Genomic DNA, 24128 nt, shown 5'->3' with positions numbered 1-24128 from the left:
AACGCTCCGGCGTGAAGGTGTCTAATTGCACGTTCATCTCAGACTTGCCCGAGGGCGTGCCGAGGTCACAGAGCTGACCCATCTCTGTCTGGAAAGAAGTCTCCTGAAACAATTCCATAATGGCCACGTAAGAAGGATGGGAGCCAAAGGTTTTCTTCAGCAGGACGTACATTGCCGCATCGAGCATAAATGCATCGTTAATGGTATTCAGACCAACGCCCTCTTCCCGGTGCCAGCAGTCCCTACCCCGGCGAGTCATGTTTCCGTCCATGATATCATCAGAGACGAGGAACGTAGTTTGAAGAAATTCAATCATCCACCCAGGGTCGACGATTCGGAGTACTCTTTGTGGTCGAGGGCCTACACGGAGTCAAGCACGGTCATGCCGCGGTTGCATTTGCCTCCGACTGGGTTACGTTCCAGATTCTGTTTCTGGCAAATTAGCGTGACCGTCTTCTCACCTTCTCGTCTTATCACTGGAGAGAGCAACTTGCACTCACCAGCTTGAACCAAGCCTTTTGGGTTTCGGGGAGGTCATAGAAAGCCGCATGGTCAATAACTGCGTCCCTGACCTTTGGATACTCGACATAAAATTCGGCAAGGGTTGTTGTTCCGGTCATGGTTACGGCGGCTGAATGGTTGTGTAGAAGTTCGATTAAGTAGGGAAACCACTGCACAATTTCACGTTGGCAAGCTGTTCTATATACAGTACGGCCAGGCAGACACCATTCCGGATTTCAGCGCAACCCAAGGCCCCGCCGTGTTGATCATGGACTCTTCTGCTCTTTCTTGTTTTGGCAGTTGGGACGCAAGCTCATGCAGAGTCCCAGTTCTCCACCACGGACGGGATTGGGCCGCTTTTGTTGCTTCGGTCTCTTCAGACAACGGCAACCTGTCGTGCAGGCATATTATTATTATTATTTTCCGAAAAGGCGACCCGGGCAGAGGCTGGCTGGAGGTGGTATTCTTTCGCTATTTGAAGTTTTTGCACGGGGCTTCGTGTAATTACGAATGAAATCAACCTTGTATTTGAGAAACGTCTCTTGGAGGAATTGGCAATATTGTTCAATGTTTAATCCTGGATAGAAGCCCTTGCGATGTAGAATATTGACATAAACCAGACAAGGCGAGGAAGTTAATCTCCACTTCAGCTAAATATCTACGCTTCGTCATGGCTAAGACTCATGGGAAGCACATAAGTCTTCCTTACTCCAAAGTACCACAAGGCACCCACTGCAATGGTAAAAGTGCCCCAGATCAGGGATGAGTAGTTCATATTCTCTGCATTCGTCGGGAGCGCGTATGGAAAACAATACACCACAAACCAGGTAATGAGATACCCACACGCCCAGATATTCACAACGTATCCCAAATATCCAGTCATGTAGAACTCCCCGGGCTCGAATGAAGATCGAGAGCGTGTCCAGAGGTAAGGTAGTAGCGCGGCAATGTACGAGGCGCTGGAGAAGAGTATGAAGCTTGCCACAAAGCCGTTGAAGGCGGTGCTATTGGCCAAGTAGATGAGTCCGAGGAGGCTCACAAGAACTGTCGTGACAAATGTGGCGGTCACTGGCATGTGCTGCGTGGGACTGATGCGGCCAAGGACGTTCGGAAATGGTGTCGCCCCCACACGAGCCAGGGTCCAGAGTGTCCGGCCGCAGGTCACATACAGCCCAAGGGTACAGAGCAGCGTTGGGGCCAAAATCAGCGCCAACAGGGCTGTTGTGGCAATTGCAGAGTGGCCCGTGGCCTGGGAGTAGACCTCGGCGATGGGCAGCTCCGCTTTGTACAGCGCTTCGTAATCGGTGATGCAGTAGAGCATGGTGATCAAGTAGGCCAACGCGGATACGAAGCCGAGTATGTATTGTGTCGCGATCGCCTTGGGCACATTGATGCTTGGGCGAGGGATCTCCTCTGCGAGATGGACGGCGGCGTCAGGCGTCCCCATGGCGAAGGCTCCGTTCAACATGCCGATAGTGAAAACGAATCCATTCGGGTAGCCTATGTCCGCTTCCCAAGCTCCCCAAACATCGTGGCTTGAGGCAGAACTACGGCCTTCGGTATTCACCATGGCAATGCACACAACGATGGTGGTGATGGCTCCGACGACTATGACGACCAACCCGACTATGTTGAGTCGAGGGATCATGGAGTTGCCAAAGCAAACGATGACGCAGGATAGCCAGCTCAGTATGATGTAGCATACGAATGTGTGCCTACGAGAGATGTTAGTTTAGGGGACGTCTTAAGCCATGTCCTAAGTGGCATTCAAACTCACCACTTCTTTGCGATAAAACTGGGATGCCAAAACGCGAAGGTCTGTACACACAGATTGCCTGAAGACGATAACATTGTTCAGTCGGGCACAGTCGTCGTCGGAAGTAAAAAGGGGTGTGCAGGGAGACAAGGTACACAAGGCTTTCCGAACGTACTCGCGATGCAGGTCACAGAGGCAACTGCGAAGATCCAAGCCAGACAGTTCCACCAGCCAGCAAAGTATCCAACGACCTTCCCGTGTCTGGGGCCCGACGTAACCGTCGCCCACAAATGGACGCCAGACGATGAAGGCAACGCAGAGGACAGCTCGGCAATAACCGCCGCCACGGTGAAGTAACAGAGAGACGCTGCTATGAACTCGTATATGACGCCGGGCGCACCGCCGTTGTAGATGGAGGTCAGGAGAGAGCCGCCGAGCGCGGGCCAAACGTTGCCTACGGCGACGCCTATACCCGCAAGCGATATAAGACTGAAGTTCTTCTGCACGACACCGTGATTGGGCTCTTGAAGCTCTCCACACTGGGGCGTGATGGTGGCTTCCAGCTCTATGACCGGCTTCTCCTCATCGCAGCCGCTCATCTCCTGGATCTGTGGAGCATTGTGGCATGAGGAAGCCATAGTGACGTGCAGGAACCCGAAGTAAATGAACAGTTCATTAAAGAGCCGGGGTAGTAATGATGAATCGAGAGACGGCAAAACGCGTCTCGAAAGAGGCGAAGATGTTCTATTAAGCATTTTGTGAAGCAAATCATGCCCAGCCTGGGGCTGTAAATGTAAATAGTCGATGCTGGCTATTTACAGCGGCTATCGCCATTGGGTTATCCCAACCTGTGGTCAGCGACGAGGAAACCGCCGCTTGTGCCCTACCTAGGAGGTGCGCGGAAGCCAGCCCTCCTCACTTGTTGAGACCTTTCCCAGTCGGGACAATATAGCCTACCTACAAACATTCATGCCCAAAGTAGCGTAAGACGCTTTGATACAGTAGGCTATTATCTATAGACTGCGCCATAACCGGGATTGTAAGTCTAAATTCAGAACCCGCAAATAGCCTATCCTAACCCGGATATACATAAAAATCTTGGCATTCATAAAATGTTTCTAAATTTTGATTTCCTAAGATATAATATGCCTGATTTTTCTTATTTATTACTTTATACTAATAATTATTAGTCACTAGCCTATACATAGGGTATAGCCCTAACAGCGGCATAAACATAAGGAACAGATAGGTTTGACAAGACAAAAGCGTATCCGCATGAACGGGGACCACCAATAAAGCAATGCCAACTAGATGTTATCAACCAACAAAAACAGGTGGTAAGACTCGATCAACGTTCTCATTCTCGCGTGTTTACTTAAGTTACGGTAGCATGGTCTTAAAGAACTACACGAAAAAAAGGCTAAGGAGTAAAGTGCCGATTTGCGAGAATGTTAGATACATAACTTATCATTCAATACTGCTACTCCGGGTATATGAAGGACCGCAATCTCTGGCATTCAAGCCATCGTCGCAGAATTTGACTGAGTGACAGAACCTCCAACCCTACCCATAAGTAGCAGAAACGTGGGATATGCATCTCTATTTAGAACGGTTCTTTACCAGCGTTGTGATGAGCTACGTTGCAGTATTAGCTGATATTCTCAACATCAAAGATGCAGGGATGTAACTTGCCTCAAAAGTGAATTCAGCAGCAGCAATTCCCGTGATCTCGGAGACGTCCATTCCGGGCAAAATCTCCACGACGTCCACACCAACAATGTCAAGCCCCTCAAGCGCTTCGATGATGACCTGAATAATCTCCCTTGGCATCCAGCCACCAGACGCTGGTCCGGCGGTGCCCGGTGCGAAGGCGGGGTCCAGAACATCAACGTCGAGGGAGACGTAGACTGGCTTATCGTGAGGCACGGTAGCCCTGATGGTCTCGATAACGTGCTGCAGTCCGTTTTCCTGCAGAATCGCGCCAGCAGGGATCGTGGTGAAGCCCATCTTGGCGTCAATATCCATGTCCGTCGCAGAGTCCAGCGTACTTCTGATGCCCGCGTGGACAGAGGAGTCACTGAGGAGGCCCTCGGTGCCTGCCCAGTAGTACGGGGTGCCGTCAGCAAACTGGGACTGCTCGCTGGGCGATCCGCGGGACCCGGCGAAGACTTTGGGCGACCAGGTATCGATGTGTGCGTCGATGTGGATGGCAGATATGGCGCCGTGGACCTTGTACAGCGAGCGAAGAATGGGGAGAGAAATGCTGTGGTCACCACCAAGAGCGACAATTTGCGGATGGGCCTTGCCGGTCTGTCATGAATGAGATGGAGTTGTCAGCAATCATCATAGTTGGACAGACAGCAAGTTGTGCTGTAATTTACCTTCGCCGAAATAATGCCATTCTCAACCTTACGAGTGAGAAGTCTCGAGTACCACTCCTCCATCTGAGCGAAGGCCAAAGCGTTGTCAAATGGAGAGATGGGAAGATCGCCGCAATCAACAATGGATATGTTTTGCTCAAATGGATTGATGCCCTGACGGTAGTTGTAATGACCTCTGCATTACATCCATGTTAGCTGCATAGGGACAAAGATTATATCAAATGACCCACGCTAAAGAAGCCGCTCTCGAGCCTTGTCTGACGGCGTTAGGCCCAAATCTTGTCCCAGTGCGGTACGAAGTTGCCGTGTCAAAGGGGAACCCGAGCACAAGGATGTCGTCTACGGTCCCTTCCTCAGCCAGACACTGAACAGCTGGAAGTTGAGCAAAGGTTGTGATGCCAGAGAAAGCGTACTTGGCATCTGGTTCCAGGTCAAACTTCTTGTTGTCTTGCTCTGTGTGGGCATTGATCAAAAGAGGCCATTGTGTGACCATTGAGCTGGGTGCACCCGACGCCAAAGCCACTAATTTGGCGATCACAAGAGAGTATAATGAGAGCATCTTTTGAAAAGGAATTTTTCAAGGTAATAAAGGATACGGATTTTGCGAGAAAATGTGGAAAAAACTGGACTTTGTAAGATGTTGCGCGTTTTGGTTGTTGAGACTTCTTCGCCATTTCTTATATATATACCCCATATTGTGACTTAATCTCTTGGGAGTAAGTCCTTACCGGAAAGAAAATAGCCTTCCAAGTGCTTCCACAAGGCGTGGTCCTAGACGTAGGCTAAAGCTTCCGCTCTAGGAAAGGCGGATAAATCTAGAACATTTTCACGTCGTTTGAAGTTACGTATCATGCAAGGTACACGACGTGAAATGAGGAGTGGCATGCGGGGTCATGCATTGTTAGGGAATGGTGAGAAGTCTAAAATAATGTCCGGTCCGAGACTAGGGTACACAATCACGGCTCCTCGACGACACTTGTCAGGGAAGATTCAAGATTTATTGCGATTTGACTGCATTAGTTCCGGGTGCAGCCCAAGATTTCGAGACATGGAAAGAGCACCTCTACAGCTGGCACGATGAAGTATACCAGATGCAAATACTGGAGAATACCATGCTTCTAAGACAAAGTAAAAAAGCAGACAGAGGACCTAATTTAGCGTCTCAAATTTCCAAGGTCAATATTCTGATTCTGACGTTGAAACTGAAACTAGAGACAGTCCGGAAAAGATATCTCCAGATTAAGATAGAATATCTCGGCACACCCCTACTCCATGATGTCTCGAGACGCATCGTTGTCTGACTCTCCAGATACATCTCGGGCAATCTTCTTCCAGGGAAGGCATACCACGCAGAGAGACTGCAAGATGATCAACCCTCCACTCCCGCAAACAATGCCAGCCCAAAGCCCAACGATACCCCATTGTAGTCGAAAGCACAGAGCCCAAGCCGACGTAAGGCCAATACCGTAGTATGCCAGAAAGTTGCACATTCCTGACAGGTGGTTCTTCTTGGCGCCTCGCAGGATTCCGCCAGCACCCCCGTTGGAGAGGTCCAGGACCTGAAACGCTGCCATAAGAGGTAAGACTTTGGCAGTCATGGCCACCGAGTCAGGGTCTGAGGTGAACAGATAACCGAACCGATTCCGTACGGCCATAATGAGGATGAACTCGAATAGGCCGAGACCCAAAGACAGTGCATAAGGCGAGAGAGCGGCACGACGGGCGTAGAGAGGTTCGTTGCGGCCGAAGAAATGGCCAATTCGGTGGCTAGAGGCAACTCCGACGCCCAAAGAAACGGTGGTAAAAATGAGGTCCGCGGACATCAAGATCTAGGTGGGAGAGCATATTCAGTGATCGATCAACTAGGTGGCATCTTTGTGAAGCTGTACTGACACTCTGAGCAGCAATTTCACTTGCCGAGAGACGAGCAGCCATCATAGCTAGAATCTCAAAGCTGTGTTATATCTTAGCATTGTTGTTTTCCCCCATCTAATGGAAGTAGGGGAGTTCTCTCACCTCCACCACTCCGTGGCAATGGTAGTGAGACCAGTCAAGGACAAGAAAGCATTGACCCAGAGGCCATCCAGTAAGCTTTCCCAAGTCCGAATAAACACTATCGTCTTTGTTTGGCGTTCTCTGCGAACCAGAAGAACGCAAAGGATAGCTACCGTCGTGAGCTGATAGATGAAAAACGCACATGGGGCACCGTTGATGCGGAGCGGCGTCGCCTTGACGAAGATGTGATTGGAAACAACCCCGACGATGGTCGCGGCAAACGTTGCCCAGCCCACCGCTGTGCTCTGCCCCTGTACCTGGCCATACTTTTTAAGACACTCGGCCAGCATCTGGAAGTAGCCAGCAGGCAGCATCAGGACCAAGAAGCGGTGTGTGCCTCGAGCGAGCCAAGCCTCCTGTCCCAGCGCCAGGAACAGGCGATCAGAAAAGATCCAGACAGGTGTGATGACCAGGATGAATAGTGTGCTGAGAACTATCAAGCTCTGTTGAAGATGCCGACCGAGGAGAGTCGGGGACTCATTCGTTTTGCCAGCGGCAGCCACGGCATGCGCGCACAGCGTGTCCAGCGCCGTGGCACCCCCGATGGCCACCATGCTACCAGTGCAGGTGGCGAACATATAGCCGTAGGACGCGATATCAAGCTCGTGGTGACCTAGGCTGCCGACGATGATGACGCTGACGGCCTGTACAATGTTCTGTAGCGCAAAGGAGGCAGTGATGGGGATCGTGGATCGTAAAAGGCGAAAGGCCTCCTGGGTGATGGACAGCTGAGTTGCCTCAGATATTTGAGAAGGGGTTCTACCCTCGTGCCTAAGCAGAGGAGATCTTTCGTCGTGGTCCATCATGATTGGTATGAATGATGACAGGACGCAGGGCCAGAGACAACTGGTTGTTTTGACAGAGACGTGCAAGAGGCACGGAGGAGCTTGTGTTTGAAGGATATTGGTTTTGGAAGACAAGATAAAGCTCTGGTCCAGGCCGTGGGGTCATGAACGGGAGCTGGTAAACTAGGCTTAATATCGGCACTCATTTATGACGGTTGGACCCCCATATGACCGTCTCTTATTCCTCGAGGCATGTCGCGGCCAAAATCGAGTGCCAATTGCGGCTTCAGAATCTCGCCGGGTAAACGGTGCACCGAGAAGGTGGCTCCGGCGTTTACAACCCACATGAGAGGATGTGATCTTCCGCAAGAGCCCTGAGACTCCTAGTCAAGTGTACCTTTAGCCACAATGCCTCGTTCTGACCCATTCCGCTAGACCTCGGACCAGAAACCAGGGTGCTAGTGCCGCTAGGCTGATTAAGGGAAGTATAGACTACGCCAACTTGAGCTATGATAAGGTCTACGCTGGTGTTCCGTAGAGCACAGGTCTAGGGTAGGGTGGAAGACGAAGGCGATGATGAGAGACAGTGTGCTTTGCCAACCAGGGTGCATAAGAAACTGAAACCTGGTCCTAGTCGGTTATCCCCATACTGTAGGCTATAGTGATGCCAGTATAGTTGGCGCAGAATCTACACGCAGTGACCGGGTCAATGCACCATGACCAGGAGAACATCGTCTCTTCGAACTTAGAGGAAAATGAGGCACCTCGTGTATAGGCCATAGCTAATTCCGAAACCCAGGCAGGGGTGACCTAATCGCACCCGTTAGCGAGTCCGCTTTGCTGGAAGCGGTCCACAATCTGTGTTGGTGAATCTAATGCCAATCCCGCAATCACTCTGGCGCAGAGGATCATATTAATATTCTCTGCAGTGATCCTCCCACGATCGCGAATAGACTTCCCACAATAATAGCGAGCTTGCAGCCGGATCAGTCCGCCAGGCGACCACCGGCAAAGCAGCCGAGCATAGCGCCAAAATACCATAAGAAATTAGATTCAAAAAAGCTTATAAAAAAGTTTATATCTAGATAATCATAGATTACATATAATAGTTCAGACAGCAAGGATACTATCAGGCCTTAGGCAGATAATAGCTAATCCTTACGTTAGAGGAATTGTATAAGGGTCACTACAGATTCTCAGCATATAGCTCACCTTTTTTTTGCCTTTTTAACCACACCTTATATATCTTCTGTTCACAGGGTGCTTTTGCTTCTAAAGAATTATTCCTATAGGAATTATTATAATAGGTGAATTTCTGAATTAATCAAAAAGATATACTTCCTAGATATCTAGAGCGAACTGCTTTTAACTAGTATCTGAGCAAGTTTAGTATACGTTTTTAAAGGGAATTATTGTCAAGGTCAATGTTTAACTCTTTCTAGTATAGTTGATATAGTAGCTTTTATCAGTATAATAGGCAAGTTTTGGAGGTTGTCTAGGGAAAAGTTCTATTTAAATTTATATTTCTGTTAATATAAAGGCACCAATCAGAGATAAGCTCCTAGGAACTTAGAGGAGTCTTCTATCCGAAATAAGCTATATCATTAAATCTAAGGCCCGGCATATATTGATAAGGCCACCGGATAGAGTCCTAGGGACATGCTGATACTCCTAGGAGTAAATTCAGTATAGAAAGTCTTAATTTTTTGGGTTTTATTCTACTTAATATTGCCAGAAAGGTATAAAGGCGAAGATAATGAAAAGGTTTCAGTTAAGTTAGAGATAATCGCTGATGGGTTATCTGCTCGATATCCAATGAGAATAAAATAATTTATATAGTTTATCTACTTATACATCTGCCTATATAGTTCTCCTAAATCGGGTATGCGTTAGAAGAACGGAGAATGCTTCTAGGAGCGTCATATCTCAATAGGTCCAACTGTTCATTAAAACAAAATTAATCATGTAAATCCTGTTTGCAAAGGGAAAGATCGCCAGTTAGTGGCAACTTCATGAAACTAACTCTTATACAGCGGTCAAACTAGCGTATCGCGTTTTAATGAGCCCGCTTACTCAGGCCACCTGGGTTGTAGGAGCTTAGTAAGTAACCTAGGATTGATCAGGTCAGGGTCAGTGATCAGATCATAGTGCTCAGGGCAGGCTCACTGAGCAAATCAGGGTGCTTCGATCAGGCTCACTGATCAACTCAGGCCGGTCAGGGGCGTACTTATTTCTACTCGGGGAGTAAAAGCGGCGAGGGGGTGAGCACTAGAACGGAAAGGGAAAGCCAAGAATTGCCAGACATTATCCGGTACGTATGCACTAAGTGGACCCTGGGACATGCAGCCTCCTGCCTACTCGTGTTTTCAATTCTACCTCGCCCGGAAAGGTCCTCTGTTTAGAATCAACGGTCTATCATTCAAGCTTCTGTGTATATCAAAACAGCAAGACAATTGACATCCCTTCGCCTAGCCGAGTAGTATTATATGAAACTTCAATTTCTACTAACATGCTAATAGTATACTAGCCAGTCCCTTCTACCATCTATCCAACGCCAGTTCGTTTCAACTTGAAGCTGAGTATATACAGATGAATCATCAAGTAATTTCCCCGTCATCATCATCCTCCAAGTCATCATCAGACTCATCCAAACCAGAAAGATAAACAATACAGTCTGCCAAGTCCTGCCTCAAGAACGCCTTAAGGTCACCCACCATTTTTCGTGTACTCGTAATCGATATCTTGGTCAAGGATGACCTGAACAACAGTCGGCGTCGTCGCAATGCAGCGAATTTTCAGAGGAGGCGCACAATCAGGTCCGTAGTATTCATCCAGAGATCCCTTCAGTATTGTGCAAACTTCCGAAAGGAGCCCCATCAACGAAGTATTTGCATAGCACGCGTAAACGATGAGTCCATCGTCACTTTCAGCGCGTGCGTTCATGACCAGGAGCTAGACTAGCCCGTCGGCTCGAGAATCCTCGTCTTCGACCAAGAACTCGTGGTGCCAGTGGAGATCATCGACCATCCTGCGCACGCTTGATGTATCTTCCATGATGCTTAAGTAGTAGTAGTGGTAGAGTACTAAGTAGCCGTGAAATTGATGATGATAGGACGCAGAGGAAGGTACTAGTACTGCTAGAAAGTAGTAATTTTATAAAGTCATACTACGGCTGGGTCTACGGGTCTTATATAGACTCTCAAGGTCAGAATGACTACTAACTACTTCAAGGTAGATGAAAATCAGAACTTGAACTCGCCCTAAAACACTTGTCTTACAGAATAAAGAAGTCGACAAATCCCACTAGAACATTGTCTTGCGGCACGGGAGATACAATGAAACAACTGTATACATTAATCAAATTTGGCGTCCAATTAGGTCCGGTATTAACAGTGTGCAAAAAGACCGCGCCAATTTAAAAACAGAAAAACACGCTATGCAAGATCAAACCACTGCCTTAATCCATTCACTTCATAAGCATAAAGATAAAGAGTTCCTCCTCCCCTCCGCCATTTGATCTGTCGTGCAAAAGAAAATCAACCAGAACCGGATATGTTTCAAAACTGGTAGTAACTTTTATTACGCAAATACGACGATTTCACCACGGTCATTGCGACGCAGTCGCAGACCTCGCCACAAATCCTTCTCGTCTTCGCCGCGGCGCTCACGGGAGTCCCGTCCATGGTCCTCTTGTTCGTCGGCGAAATCGCGGTGGAACCGTTTCAGGGCTTTGTTAAAGGAACAGCCACGATCGCTATCCCGAGACACGAGAGAAAGGAAATGGGTGGCCATTTCCCGTTGGAGAACATCCTCACTACGGGCAGGTGGCTTGGACGGTCGGTAGACTTCGACCTGGCGATCACGACGGGGGGATTGAGAATCTGAGCGCCGGCGCTCGTCAATCTGCTTCTGTCGGCGAGAAGGACGATCACCGTCAGTGGGGTTGCTGCTTTTACGCTTAGACTTGCGCTCGGCGTGGGAGTCCGAAGCATTGCGCGAGCGATGGGACTTCTTCTTGCGCACTTCCAGTTGGCCGTCGGCACTGGAGGAGCTGCCGCGACGGGCACGGACTAGGGCACGGGAGTTATCATGGCTGTCTTTGCTGCCGTTGGAAACAACGGAGCCGGTGCCGCCGAACATGGAAGAGACAAGGCGCTCGGCGCGGTTTTTGATTGTGATGCCCAAGCCAGGGTCACCGCCACCATTGAGCTCCTTGCCGTTACGGCGGGTACGCTTGATCGGGGAGGAGGTATCCTGATAGGTGGAGCGGCCGTGCTCGGGAGTCTCGTCGATATCGTGGGAAGGCGAGCGCATCATGCGGTTCAGACCGCCGGTCAAACCGGAATGAGCCAACACGGGAGTGCCAGCATTGTTGACGACGCTGGACGGGGCATCCATCATTGGGGTGTCGATATCCTGTTGAGGGCTGCTGAGCTCATCGCCTTGGCCGCGCTTGCGCTTCTTCTCGCTCGCGCTACCTGGGGCACGTTCCTTCTTCTCACGACGATCCTTCTTTTTCTTGGGCGCGGGGGTGACGAATTCCATGGAGGCATTGGCCGCGGAGGGAAACTTGGGCGGCGGAATAGGGTCAGCGCCGTAAGAGAAACCGTTTTCTTCGTATGCGATATCGTAGTTGCCTTCGTCATCCGTCTTCGGGTCTAGTCGCGCGAGGGCCTTGCTAGCCTCGAAGACAGATGGGGCGTGGGGGTTCATGGACATTTGTTCCTTGGGGGCTAAAGATACCTTCGATGCGTTGGGTGTGTCCTCTGTCACGAGGTAGTCGAAAACGTTGACAGGCGGGTCATTGTTCTTCACCACAGCCGGCGTGTGCTTCTTGTCGCTGGTGGGAGGAGGAGTGGGAGCAGGAGGAGGCGGGATGTTGGCCTTGATGATCTCTCCGTCAGAAGTAGCATCGTCGACTCGGGGTTGCTGGTTGCGCGCGTTGGGATTTGACTTCGCATTCTGCTTGGGGGTGTTTTGGTTGTTTTGGCCCTTGCCCTTTTGTCCCTTGCCCGGCTTCTCTTTGTAGAGGGCACCCTGGTACTTCTGATCCTCGGTCATGCAGCTCTGTAGAGGGGCAAGTCATCAGCGTCTATCATCAGAAGGAAGAGATGGTTATTGCATCCGGGTAATCCATTAGGAATGCGCAACGCATATCTGTAACAAGCACCAATGCACTCGTCTCGACCAACCCAATTAAATAACGACATACCGTGTGCGATCGATATTCAGTACCCCAGAAGTGAACCATACAATCGATACAGGTGAAAGACGCGCCGCGGCATTGGCTGCGGTGGGGATCGAGTTTTTTCTTGGTGAGGACATCGCCACACCCCTAGTAGAAAGCATTTATTAGCATCTGGACCTGATGACGCATGCGCAATATGTATAGACACCAGCAATCGGATGTTTCGAAACGATAGTAGGTATTGTCGAGGGTTGCTTACTTCGCATGAGAAAGAGACCATGTTGATCGCGGGCGTTCACTGGTTTTGCGGAGCGCGTAAGAAGAACAGTAGATGAGGGCGAGCTTATACAGCCAATTCACTCTGAGGATGGAGGGGTAAACCAGAATGCGCGGAGGCCAAAGCGACGAGGGGAGTCGGATTGGAGAGAGAAAGAAGAGAAGGAAGCAAGAAACGAGAGGAGAATAAAGTTATCCCTTGAGTCGCTGTGGCAGTCGCAGTTCGCATGCGCCAGTCGCTCTTCCCTCGTTTTTTTTTTCTTTTTTGCAGAACGCTAGGCCGAATCGGGTATCCACTAGGCCCAGTCGGGAAGTGTTATTATATTGTTGCAAGTATAAAATTGTATAAATTGTATACAATAGAGGGGAGTAGTAGTAGTGGTGATAGATGCAATATATTGCAGCAATAAAGTGGAGAGAATAGAACCACTTTACTCAAAATAAAAGAGCAGCCTTCCTCATTTATCCCCATGCGGTTTCAAGTCGCGCCTGGACGCGCGAGCGCGACCAGATGCGCCCGCGCCATCCTGATGTCTCCCCATTGCATTCTGGTTGGTTGGATTCCCCAGGGGACCCGTCAGGAGACCTGCTTCCCTCATTTGTTATCAGCTGAAGGCTTACCATGTCCATGCTGATCCCCGGAAGATTAGACTATGAAGCTGAGAGATTCTGGATTATGGCCCCCCGCCCCCCTTCTTCCCCTCTCGCCTCTCTCTCTCCCTTTCTCTATTTTTGGCTAAACTTAAACCCGCATTTTTGATACAGGAGATTCCCGCGATACGAGATGAAACTGGCATCATCCAAGCCTTTTCTAACCAGTCGTTGATTTAATATTCCTTTTTTTTTCTGTCTTGGGGCCGGCTGTTCCATGGTTAGGGTTATTTCGTTCTTCCTCCTCCCGCGGGGTCCATGTCCTCTCCATGAATGTCGTCATGGTGCTAACTAGTCTCACTAGTGTAGACTCTGGATTAAAGTCTTGTATCACGAGGCTGCGGCAGGACGATCGGACACACCCATTAGCCCTCCTCTTTGCAACATTGACGGCTAGCTCGTGTACTACCGATACCCCCCCCCCCCCGGGGAAACTTTTCGCAACCCTCTAGTTGGCGATGCCTCTAGAATGGTGGTGCACTGCAATCAACAAGCAAGACATCCCGGGTCATGCGCAACCATACAGGATCACCGGATGGGTTGATCCTGGTGCCGCCGCTCGGGTCATGCCCCGGGGGCGGCCTCGGATCGGCAGCGGGCCATCCCTGTCTTTGCAGCACAAGTACGGAGTAGTTAGCTCACTATGGCGACAAGAGGACCCCCGTGTGTGGCGGTAAAGCGAAACAATTAACCTTGTTGTGCAGCATCTGCTTTTTTGGTAGCTGTCGCTTCCGGCTAGATGCAGCTTTGTTCCTTGGCCGCGATCAGTTCTCGATATTGATATACCAGACAGAACCTAGGGATCGATGATCAGGAAAGGTGAGTATAGATATCTGGTGCTTATATAGATTCTGGAATGAAGAAGCATCGATAAATAGTCCTGTATCAGCAATAGTAGCCAGCATATCCATGGATCTTGTCAGTGTGCAAAACAACATGTGAGCGGGTCAGAGCTCCATCTATATCGAAACCCCCGGTCATTTACTACTAGCTGATCTTCCCTCTCCTCGTTTTCCCTACCTGTGTTCCTCCCAACAGAAGAACATATCATGCATTACATAATTTTCCGTCAAGTTTGGTTCATTCGCCGAGAAGGAATAACTCTCGGCGAAAGATCCCCCGAGCCCCGCTAGCCCCTCCTCCGCCGGAGCTATACAAGAGGCCTTGAAACTGGGGTACTCCGTTCAACATATCCATGGATCCCCGTGTCTCAATATGAGCCTGACAGATGAGCAAAAGGTATCTACCCCGGACGCGGATTATATTATGTGAGTTATCGCTGACGTGTTGTCAAAAAGACAATTGACGACCTCCAGGCCAACTGGATCTGGGTCCCAAACTGGGTTGATTCTTCAGATGCCAATACAGCTGGGAAAATCGTCCACTTCACACGCAGTATCAACTTGTCCTCGCAACCTGTCAAGTCAGTACTGCATTTCTCAGCTGACACACGATACAAACTCTACGTAAATGGGCAGCATGTTGCCGTCGGACCGACTCGCAGCAGTCCATTGATTTGGTACTATGATACTCTGGATATCACGCCCTACCTAAGAGAAGGGCACAATGAGATTCGATTCGTGGTTATGCGCTACTTTCACTTTTTACGCTGCGCAATGCCCTTTGAGCGGACGGCGCTTCCCGGTCTGACTGTTATTGGAATGGTGGAGACTGCAGCGGGGGAAGCCATCGATCTCAATTCTTCTCAGAATTGGCTGGGAATTATTGATCAAAGTGTTCAATTCCCGATGGGTCTTGCTGATGATGTTTTCTTACATGTAAGATTGGCTCTGGATTAAACATTGCCGGGATTGAGCTAACGCCTTTTCACAGATCAGCGAGCGTGTCGCTCCCGCAGATCCCAGCCCCACAGTGATACCGGTTGCATACAAGATGAGGACTTTGAACGGTGATATTCCGCCCTGGAATCTGCGTCCACGCTCGATTCCAATGCCCGAGTCAATACCCGCTGATGTCACAGCAATTAGAGCCTGCGAGAGTGTTGTAAAAGCTAGTGACTGGGAAGCTTTATTTGCTCGAAACCACTCTATTAACCTCCCAGCGAGTTCAATCCATACCCTTGAGGTACAAGCAGATGTTCACTCGACCGCATTTCTTCGATGGGCATTCAAAGCAGTTGCAAACGCCTCAAATATAAAGCTCAAAGTGACACACTCAGAGGGTTATGAACTCGAACCACGATCATACCCCTTCTTTCGCTCTAAGGTAGACAGGTTAGATGCAAGTGTCGGTCACATAATCGGACCATACGACGAGGTAACGCTCAGTCTTCCCAATGGGGGTGAACGCATCGTCTATGAGCCATTCTGGTTCCGCACTTTCCGCCTCTTGAAGATCGAGATCACAGTTGGCCATGAGCCAATCGAAATTCTATCATTCGACGCTACTCAGGTCAATTACCCTCTAGCCGTGAAAGCTAGCTGGAAACAGCCCGGTGATCCTCAGACCGAGGAAATATGGAATGTCTCTATACGGACGATGAGAAATTGTATGTTCGATGGATACTCCGACTGCCCATTCTACGAACAGTTACAGTAAGTGCCAGTAATATCCTAGATAACCTCATTGAACCTCGAATAACTAACACATCGAAATCAGATACTCCGGAGACAGCCGTTCCGTCGGTCTATTCCACTACCTCCTCTCAGGCGATGACCGTCTAATGCGGCAAGCGATAACAAACTTCGCCGCTTCAGTCACGCCTGAGGGTCTTACACAGTCGCGCTTCCCTTCACACGTACCGCAAGTTATAGCCGGATTTTCCCTATACTGGGTCTTACAAGTCTGTGATCATCACGTATACTTTGGCGATACGCGCTTCTCGAGAAGCTTTATTCCGCGTATTGATGGGATCCTTGACTTTTTCGATTCTCATGTCGACGACCTAGGCCTTGTCAGTGGATTACCGACGGTTGTTTGGCAGTACGTTGACTGGGTCACGACCTGGGGTGCTACAGACGAACATCCCGACAAGGGCGTTCCAACCTCGGGGAGAAAGACCAATCGACACACTTATTTCAGTATGATATATGCTTGGGTTCTCCAGAAGGCTGCTGTGTTGGTCCGTGATGTTGGTCGGCCGGGGCATGCCTCCGAATACGAAACGAGGGCAGCATCACTGATATTGGCCATCCGGGCCCATTGCTACGATGGGAAGTTCTTCACCGATTCAACAGCCGATGTCGTGGATGAGCTATCCTATTCTCAGCACTGCCAGGTATTCGCTGTTATTTGTGGCGCAGCGAGGGCGGGCGAAGCGACGCGGATCTTGACCGAATCGTTTACCAATGATCGGTTCTCGAAATGCTCTTACATGATGCGGTTTTATGCCTTCCGGGCATTGGCGTTGGCTGATGATGGCGATCTGTATGATTCGTTTTGGGAGAAGATGTGGTCTCCGTGGAGAGGGATGCTGGCTAATAATCTCTCGACGTGGGAAGAGGATGATGTTAGGCAGAGGTCTGATTGTCATGCCTGGGGGAGCGTGCCCATTTACGAGTACTGCACTGAGCTGGCGGGTGTTCAGCCTGTTGCTCCTGGTTCGTCCAAGATATTATTCAGGCCGCGGCTTCGTCTGACAGGGGCCCTGGAAGCAAAGGTTGCCGTTGGTAAGGACAACTTGGCAGAGGTCTCGTGGAGGATCAACTCCGATGGCGAGAAGATGGTTGAGCTCAGACTTGAAAAAGCGGTTGAAGTCGTCAGTCAATTGCCAGGGGGCAAGGAAGAAGGGCATGGCATCGTAGACTATCTCAGGTTCGTGTTTAAAGGCTGAATGGTAGTATTTCAACCATATCAAGTATATCTTTTGTGCTTTCTAGTTCAACATTCCGGTCCAGGTGCGGTCTTAACAAACATCAGGCACCCCTCCTCATGGGTTTTATAAGGTCCGTGTTCCATTCCAGGTAAGCGATATGCATAGGCACCAACACCCCATGACTGTCCGAGCGATAGATCCTCCAATCTCCCTTGAAGGAAGCATACTTCTTCAATGAAAGTATGTGTGATCGGCTGATTGGGTGTGGTAGTATATGGCTCCCACCATTGTAGGACAGCTTTAGATTCCCCCTCCCCGTTCAAGCATAATTCCCAAATTCCTTTCGCGGCGGAGTACCAAGGCTTTGCAGTTTCGGAGTTTGTAGGTGTGCCTGGGGCGGGAAGAGATGGGGGCGTGGTGAACTCCTTTTGTTGGAAAGTCATTTTCAGGTAATGATGAAGAGAATATAGAAGTAGTTCTATGGGTAGTTAGAAATGCGATTCTCTTTTTAAATACTAGTAGCAGTAGAAGTCTTGAAGTTGGCCATCGGAGAAAAAGAAGGTTTCGATGACTATTCTTCCCGACAGCGAATCAAAATCCACACTTCAACCGATCCATCGGCAAATTCGCCCCGAATATACCGACAAGATGCTTATTAAAATTAACTACATCGTCGGTAGCGGTGCTTCCTCAAAGAAGGCCAGGAATTAATATCCTGCTCGAACATGATAAATTCGCTCGTTATTTTCCAAATATTTCCTCCACATAACTCTCTTCATTCACATTCATGATTCCTCTCAGCTTGAACATCCAAATCCAAAGACTAAAGCTCTCAACTTCTCAGCTACCTAGTACACACTAGGAGTAGCTTCTCACCTGGACTACAAATACCTTTCAGCTTGTGTAGAATCTTTGAATATACCATATCAGCATGATGAAACTGCTGGTATAGTAATTCAACTCCGGGTGTATACCAGCCAATTTAGATTATGTCAGCAATGATGACATAAGGAAATGCGGTCTCTTATCGTCAACCCAAACCTTAGGAACCGCTTGGAATCTTTAAAAACACCAGCATTTGCTGACAACATGGCTTCTTTCCGACTGCAAGGATTCCAATCTGTCCTGCGTGGCAACTCTCGCCTGCTGCGCACCCCTCAACGTCGTTGGGCCCAGGTCCACGACGTGCGCTTCCTGGCCTCCCACCACGACCCCAAGTATGTGCAGGACAAGTATCGGTCGAAGCTGGATCAGAAGGCCAAAGAGTGAGTCTTTTTGTTTATTCCCTCTCCAATGAGATGTCCGCGAACCCATTACTGACTTCTAACAGGGAGGGTCACGAGTCAGTCGAGTCATTGAAGGAAGCCTACAACGACAAGATCCAAAACCTTCGTCGTGATGCATCCACCGTCGCAACCCCAGAGCCCAGCTCTCCGATGTCCAGCTCCGCAATTCCAGGCACCCCTCCCCCATTCCAAGCCCCTCCTCCTCCGGGTCAATCGGAGACCGAAAAGGCCGCACGCAGCGTCTCCGGCAGCAAAACCCCCATCAAGCCTCTCAGCTCATACCTGGAGCTCGACAAATTCCGTGACCTGCCGCCCAAGGAGATCGAAGCTCTCTGGCGCCTTCGCCATGCCAACACCGCCACATCCATCTGTGCCGTCATCTCCCTCGAAACATACCAGCGCATTGCTGCGGCCGCGCGCCAGAACCCCCAATTCGTCCTCCCGGTGCCGGTCCAACAAACCGTCGAAGGTCAGGTAGAAGGACAAACCGAGACTCAGAATGCTGCGGAGATCCACTTCCTGCAGTGGGGTTTCCACCCTCCGGCTGATGACTTTGTCGCTCCTCCCTCTGGTGCAACCGCCAATACACACACCTCCACTGTCATATTTACCAACCTTGGTGCTTTCAAGATGCACGGTACCTATGCCCAGCCACACACGACTGTCACGCACTACCTTGACTTGGCAGATGACAAAGGTCTGGTCCTTATGCACGGCCAGGTCATGCCGGACAGTGGAGTCTCTAATGCGGACGCTACCTGGTTGATTAGCTGTCTGCAGCGCTTCTATGACTTTGAGGGTCAGGCTAATGGCCGCAAGGGCGAGCTGGTGAGGATGTTCACTCGGGGTGATGTTGAGAACTTCAAGATTGAGGAGCTGCTCGAGGAGAGTGAGAAGATTCACTAGATTCGGACATACCTTGAATAATTTGTATAACATCTGTTTTTGACAATCTAGATAGATCTGGGCCAAGATGGGTTCAATCACATATAACTGTAACTATATTCAACCTCTTATATCCTTGAATTAAACCTATCATCTTTGATTTTCGTACCTACTAGTAATACTAGTATATGGCAATTGTCACAGGGCGAGCAATTTGCTGAAAGAACACACTAGTATTCGTAGGCAGTAACCAGAAATAAGCCGGAATACCGCTAAATAGTATACGTAGTCCGATGGAGCACCTCTCCCAAATATCTACTTCACACGCTTCATAACAACACCTGTCAAAGGATACTCAACGGTAGTCACCTTCCCATCAACCAGCGTAAAAACAAACAAATCCACCGGTCCCTCCTGATCAAGAGCCATCCACACAAACGAATCATCAAACAAACCACCTTTGCCCCCCTCAACAGCAGCCCGGGGTTCCACCGGCTTAACCCCCGGCTTGACCATACGATGAGCAATACGCATCGTCCCTTCACTCCTATAAAGAGAAGACAACGACTTGGAGACCGAGTTCAAACCAGTCGGATAGAGACGATAATGCGAACTATCGCGAGCATTTTTTCCTTTCAACCAGAAAGACTTCAATCCCAAGCCAGGATGACCACGATCCACGCTAAGCGTGACATTATTACCGGAATTCTTTTCATCAACGAACGTACCAGCTAAATTCCGAGCCGCATTTTCAGCCATAGCGTGTTCGGCCGCTGGAATGAATGTTTCCCCGACTAGATTGCGAAGCGGCCAGCGTGCCGGTGTGGCAGTTTCACCAGCGATCAGGATAGAGTATCCGATACCTTGGTCGGGCGACAAAGCGAAGATGGCAGTATAGTCGATATTTCCGCCCGCCTTTGTGTACAGGTCGGAGACTCGGGTTCGGTTTGAGCCGGGCGTGACGGGGATTTCGAGGCGGGAGATTTCCCACGGTGCGCCAACTAATTCGACTAATGTGCCTGTTGCGCTGCGCGGTTTCATCCATTCGGAGATTGTGGGACCTGAGAGGAGTTCTGAATTTAGGATTGAGAGACCTGCTTTGCGGAGGTCGGCTGTGTTGGAGTAGATGCTTCCGGTACTATATTTGATATTGAAAGTTAGTCTCCTGTTGTCTTCTGTTTATACTGTCTACTGTGGCGCAATGGTAAACCGGGATAACTTACGATGCGACGATTTCGATGCCCTGGCCCCATGCTGTTTCGTTCAGTTTTGACTTATGGGCAACAGGAGTGCGATCGATGGTGTTAAGGTTAGAGCCCTTTGGTACTTGTGTCGACGTGTTGTTCATCCCCAGGGGTTTCCAGAGAATCTCTTCGAAGCTGTCTGTGACAGACTTTCCAGATAGCCGGGCAAGAACCTGGCCTAAGATGGCAAAACCCCCGTCTGAATAAATGGCGCTGTGATAGGGAGCGATGACGGGCAGTCGTTTCTCACGGAAGAATGTAAACAGGTCTGATATAGCACGTGTTAGTCTCAATATAGGCGACGAGAGAGGTACCTCCACTGACCTTCGGGTTTATATTCTGATGGATTTTCGGGGTCGAGATATGCGTTGAAGAAATCTAGACGAAAGGAGTTAGAATCGGCATGCTAGTAATTATATCTGATACTAGACCTCACCAGCTATACCACCCGAGCCAGCTTGGTGAGCAGCCAAAGCTCCCACAGTAACATCCTCCCAGCGAACTCTATCCAGAGGATTACCGGAAGAATTATTCTCGAGCTCGGGGAGGTATTTGGTTACAGGGTCACTGAAAACCCCCATTCCGGCCTTAGCAATGATTGCATAGACAGTGAAGAGCTTGGTGACGCTCCCAGTACGTGATATCGTATTATCATTCAGTTCGCCAGATGTGATGGTTTCCTTCGACTTTTCTCCGACGTGCGAGTAACTGAAGATAGTATCGTTCGTTGCAGCTGAATATACATCAATGGTAAATGCCAAGTCTTTACGATCTAAATCGCCAGACTCGAATAATTTATCGAGAAGAATTGGAAATGCCTTTTTCGCATTTCCGATGGCTCTCGAGGTCGATGGGTCGAAGTTGGAGATGAAGGATGGTCCGATGAGGGGGACATCATCGCTGGCGATGATTCGAGCTGTTGTACTTAGGGCGAAGCCCAAGATAGATCCGACAATGGCTTTTCTTAAATGCATTGTGTCTTTGTTGTGAAAGTGAATTCCACACGTCACTTTCGATTGAATATTATAGAAGGTTGATTGTCTTTCTAGCTGAACTACAGAGAATCTTATATAGCTACGACCAAGTGGCTCAGAGCATTACAATGACGATCTGAAATGCATGTCAGCCAAGATCGAATTCCAGGCGGTGCTGGCTTGGCACACGTACGAGTATTTATTGTCTATACTTCGTAAATTGGACGTGTCGCCATCTACTAAACACAACCGACGTCAATAAGGAGAAGTCAATCCGGAGCTGATACCCACTTGGCGTTCGTGGCGGAGAACCCTAATCCTTGGAACCCAAACTGCCGGCGCGACATTTGTCCCAGAAGGGAATTTCAAGACTTGGCAGTGGTGACAGCTCAAGCATAAGGCCTCCTAGATGACATCACATTCTTCTAATTCACCTGATTTAATTCCTCCAGAGCTATTGCCAGCAAATTGAGGCTCGTGGTGGGGTCCATAAGGATCTTACATTGCGCCTGCCGCTTGCTTTTGGCAAGACCTTTTTCTATTCTTGTTATACACTGGCACATGACTCGGGGTTCGAGCTGCCCTTAGGCGTGAAGTGACCATTTCAAAAGAAAGAAGCATGTGGGTTGACTTATTATATTTACAGAATAGCAGGCCGAAAAGGAAATCATGTACCAATCCAACACCGACACAAAATCATATAATCAAACATAGAATTCAAAGGCGAGACATGAAGAGAACGCCGGGAAACAATACAAATCCCATAAGCGCGACGCCGGCGGAGAGTGCTGGAGTGAGCAGTCCAGTAGATGGTAGCGGGGAATGAGTCGGTTGGTGGAGCAAATGAATACAAAGGCCTGGTCTTGTCTTGCAGTCGTGAGAGGGGGTATCATTAAAGGAGGTGGGCTAAGACAGCCGAGACCGGGGACTGTTGCCGTGAAGTACTGTCGAGTTTGAAATGGAATGGAAAAGCGGATCATTTTTCGTCGGTCATGACTTCTTCTGTGATGAAGGAGTGGATGTGGTCGAAGTAACCTGGTTCGGCGACGGAATCGTTGTGCCCACCATTTGGTAATGTGCGCCAGATCTTGCGCTCGGATTTGCAGACGGAGAATAGCTGGGTCATGTTGGTGGGTGGAACAAGTTCGTCCTTCAGTCCGCTGAGGAAGAGGATTGGAATATCGGTGATCTTCGGCAGGGTTTCTTCACTGGACCAGTATTGATGGCATAAACGGGCAAGATAGCGTGCTGGTGGGAAGACACTGGGAGATGGTTGTCAGAGCTGGATATAAACTGGGAAGAGACGTTCGTTTTGATCACTTACGTAGGAATCAACTTGCGGATACTTAAAAAGGTATTCTCGAGGACCAGTCCACTAATATCACCCTCTTCCTGGTTGGTCGCGACAAGATTGATAGCCACGGCGCCGCCCAAACTTTGGCCATAGACGACGATCTTGGTGTCTCTTGTCTCGGGGCGTTGTCGTAGGTAGTCTAATCCGGTCTGGGCGTCGATCTTGAGACCCGCTTCGTCAGGGGTTCCCGTCGACAAACCATACCCTCTATATTCAAGCATGAACACATTGCAATGCAGGGTATCTTGGAGAGCTTTCGCAATGGGAACCCGGTGACCAATGTTTCCAGCATTACCGTGGAACATGAGAACGGTGAGGTTGCGCTGACGACGGCCCATAGGCGGACGGAGGAAGAGCGCATGAAGGGATTCACCATCGGGGGTAGGAATCTGAAGGTCTTCAAAGTCCTTGATACCGAATTGTCGGGGGCTAGGGACGTTGGTTCGAGCATCGGCAGGAACACTGCGGGGATATATCAATTCGCTGTGAGGTGATTAGAATGGAAAGCTAGGCTTAAGAGGTTGAAGGATCAGAGGATAGTCGCAGCTACTCACTTCTGCTTGAAATATAATAGACCACTAGCGACGACAGCCAGGCCAGATGAAGCCAGGACAGGCAGACGTAAGAACTGCATGGTGTTGTTTGCCATGGCGCTGATGCTCCAGGATGGGGGTGGAGGAGGGGATTCGGACATGGCGAGTCCCGGTAGAGGTGGGCGCAGTTCTAGGCTGAAGCTGTGGATATAGGTGTGATCTGAAAGAGTGACTTTTTGAAGTTGGAAGAGTAGAGACTGGAATTCGATGTATCAGCCAAGGAGTTGACTTTGCGGGGGGAGAGAGAAACAAACTGTTAGTCTAGGCTGCCTTCACCGCCCGGACGCGTGGGAGCTTCTGCTGCCTTTGGATAATCAACCACCTCCACCTTCACCTCCATCCCCCCATCAACTCCTTCTTACTCTCACTCCCTTCTCATCTTCTCATCGTCTTTGTCCTCTCTTCCTTTGGATAATCCCTATAC

At 49.5% G+C, this 24128-nt stretch overlaps 11 protein-coding genes across 11 annotated transcripts; 2 read left to right on the top strand and 9 right to left on the bottom strand.

Annotated features, from left to right (window-relative positions):
* Window positions 1-360: 360 nt before the first annotated feature.
* On the bottom strand, window positions 361-620 carry N7481_009241 (uncharacterized protein; the record flags this gene model as incomplete). Its single annotated transcript, XM_057268460.1, has 2 exons — window positions 361-426; window positions 501-620. The coding sequence occupies 2 exons, from the start codon at window positions 618-620 to the stop codon at window positions 361-363; spliced, it is 186 nt and encodes a 61-aa protein (XP_057119137.1).
* Window positions 621-1159: 539 nt separating this feature from the next.
* N7481_009240 (uncharacterized protein) lies at window positions 1160-2895 on the bottom strand (the record flags this gene model as incomplete). The annotated part of the gene is made up of 3 exons (XM_057268459.1): window positions 1160-2216; window positions 2279-2336; window positions 2433-2895. 3 exons carry the CDS (start codon window positions 2893-2895, stop codon window positions 1160-1162), a joined length of 1578 nt encoding a protein of 525 aa, XP_057119136.1.
* A 997-nt stretch (window positions 2896-3892) lies between these two features.
* On the bottom strand, window positions 3893-5131 carry N7481_009239 (agmatinase; the record flags this gene model as incomplete). The annotated part of the gene is made up of 3 exons (XM_057268458.1): window positions 3893-4567; window positions 4639-4813; window positions 4869-5131. The coding sequence occupies 3 exons, from the start codon at window positions 5129-5131 to the stop codon at window positions 3893-3895; spliced, it is 1113 nt and encodes a 370-aa protein (XP_057119135.1).
* Window positions 5132-5903: 772 nt separating this feature from the next.
* Window positions 5904-7499, bottom strand: N7481_009238 (MATE family efflux transporter; the record flags this gene model as incomplete). The annotated part of the gene is made up of 3 exons (XM_057268457.1): window positions 5904-6467; window positions 6532-6592; window positions 6655-7499. The coding sequence occupies 3 exons, from the start codon at window positions 7497-7499 to the stop codon at window positions 5904-5906; spliced, it is 1470 nt and encodes a 489-aa protein (XP_057119134.1).
* Window positions 7500-10184: 2685 nt separating this feature from the next.
* Window positions 10185-10421, bottom strand: N7481_009237 (uncharacterized protein; the record flags this gene model as incomplete). The annotated part of the gene is made up of 1 exon (XM_057268456.1): window positions 10185-10421. One exon carries the CDS (start codon window positions 10419-10421, stop codon window positions 10185-10187), a length of 237 nt encoding a protein of 78 aa, XP_057119133.1.
* A 636-nt stretch (window positions 10422-11057) lies between these two features.
* On the bottom strand, window positions 11058-12946 carry N7481_009236 (LYAR-type C2HC zinc finger protein; the record flags this gene model as incomplete). Its single annotated transcript, XM_057268455.1, has 3 exons — window positions 11058-12545; window positions 12691-12813; window positions 12926-12946. 3 exons carry the CDS (start codon window positions 12944-12946, stop codon window positions 11058-11060), a joined length of 1632 nt encoding a protein of 543 aa, XP_057119132.1.
* A 1862-nt stretch (window positions 12947-14808) lies between these two features.
* Window positions 14809-17386, top strand: N7481_009235 (putative rhamnosidase B; the record flags this gene model as incomplete). Its single annotated transcript, XM_057268454.1, has 4 exons — window positions 14809-14832; window positions 14892-15371; window positions 15427-16148; window positions 16213-17386. The coding sequence occupies 4 exons, from the start codon at window positions 14809-14811 to the stop codon at window positions 17384-17386; spliced, it is 2400 nt and encodes a 799-aa protein (XP_057119131.1).
* A 47-nt stretch (window positions 17387-17433) lies between these two features.
* N7481_009234 (uncharacterized protein) lies at window positions 17434-17811 on the bottom strand (the record flags this gene model as incomplete). Its single annotated transcript, XM_057268453.1, has 1 exon — window positions 17434-17811. One exon carries the CDS (start codon window positions 17809-17811, stop codon window positions 17434-17436), a length of 378 nt encoding a protein of 125 aa, XP_057119130.1.
* Window positions 17812-18457: 646 nt separating this feature from the next.
* On the top strand, window positions 18458-19560 carry N7481_009233 (ATP11 family protein; the record flags this gene model as incomplete). The annotated part of the gene is made up of 2 exons (XM_057268452.1): window positions 18458-18633; window positions 18699-19560. 2 exons carry the CDS (start codon window positions 18458-18460, stop codon window positions 19558-19560), a joined length of 1038 nt encoding a protein of 345 aa, XP_057119129.1.
* A 294-nt stretch (window positions 19561-19854) lies between these two features.
* N7481_009232 (serine hydrolase domain-containing protein) lies at window positions 19855-21757 on the bottom strand (the record flags this gene model as incomplete). Its single annotated transcript, XM_057268451.1, has 4 exons — window positions 19855-20677; window positions 20763-21051; window positions 21108-21161; window positions 21220-21757. The coding sequence occupies 4 exons, from the start codon at window positions 21755-21757 to the stop codon at window positions 19855-19857; spliced, it is 1704 nt and encodes a 567-aa protein (XP_057119128.1).
* A 976-nt stretch (window positions 21758-22733) lies between these two features.
* N7481_009231 (alpha/beta hydrolase) lies at window positions 22734-23805 on the bottom strand (the record flags this gene model as incomplete). Its single annotated transcript, XM_057268450.1, has 3 exons — window positions 22734-23019; window positions 23082-23594; window positions 23666-23805. 3 exons carry the CDS (start codon window positions 23803-23805, stop codon window positions 22734-22736), a joined length of 939 nt encoding a protein of 312 aa, XP_057119127.1.
* Between the last annotated feature and the right edge of the window lie 323 nt (window positions 23806-24128).

Source organism: Penicillium waksmanii (genome assembly GCF_028829765.1).
Source record: "Penicillium waksmanii strain IBT 27052 chromosome Unknown utg000008l:1.0-5622682.0:1.0-5626561.0, whole genome shotgun sequence".
Lineage (NCBI taxonomy): Eukaryota > Fungi > Ascomycota > Eurotiomycetes > Eurotiales > Aspergillaceae > Penicillium > Penicillium waksmanii.
Note: the sequence above shows the minus strand (reverse complement) of the source record. Positions and strands in the feature narration are given on the sequence as shown.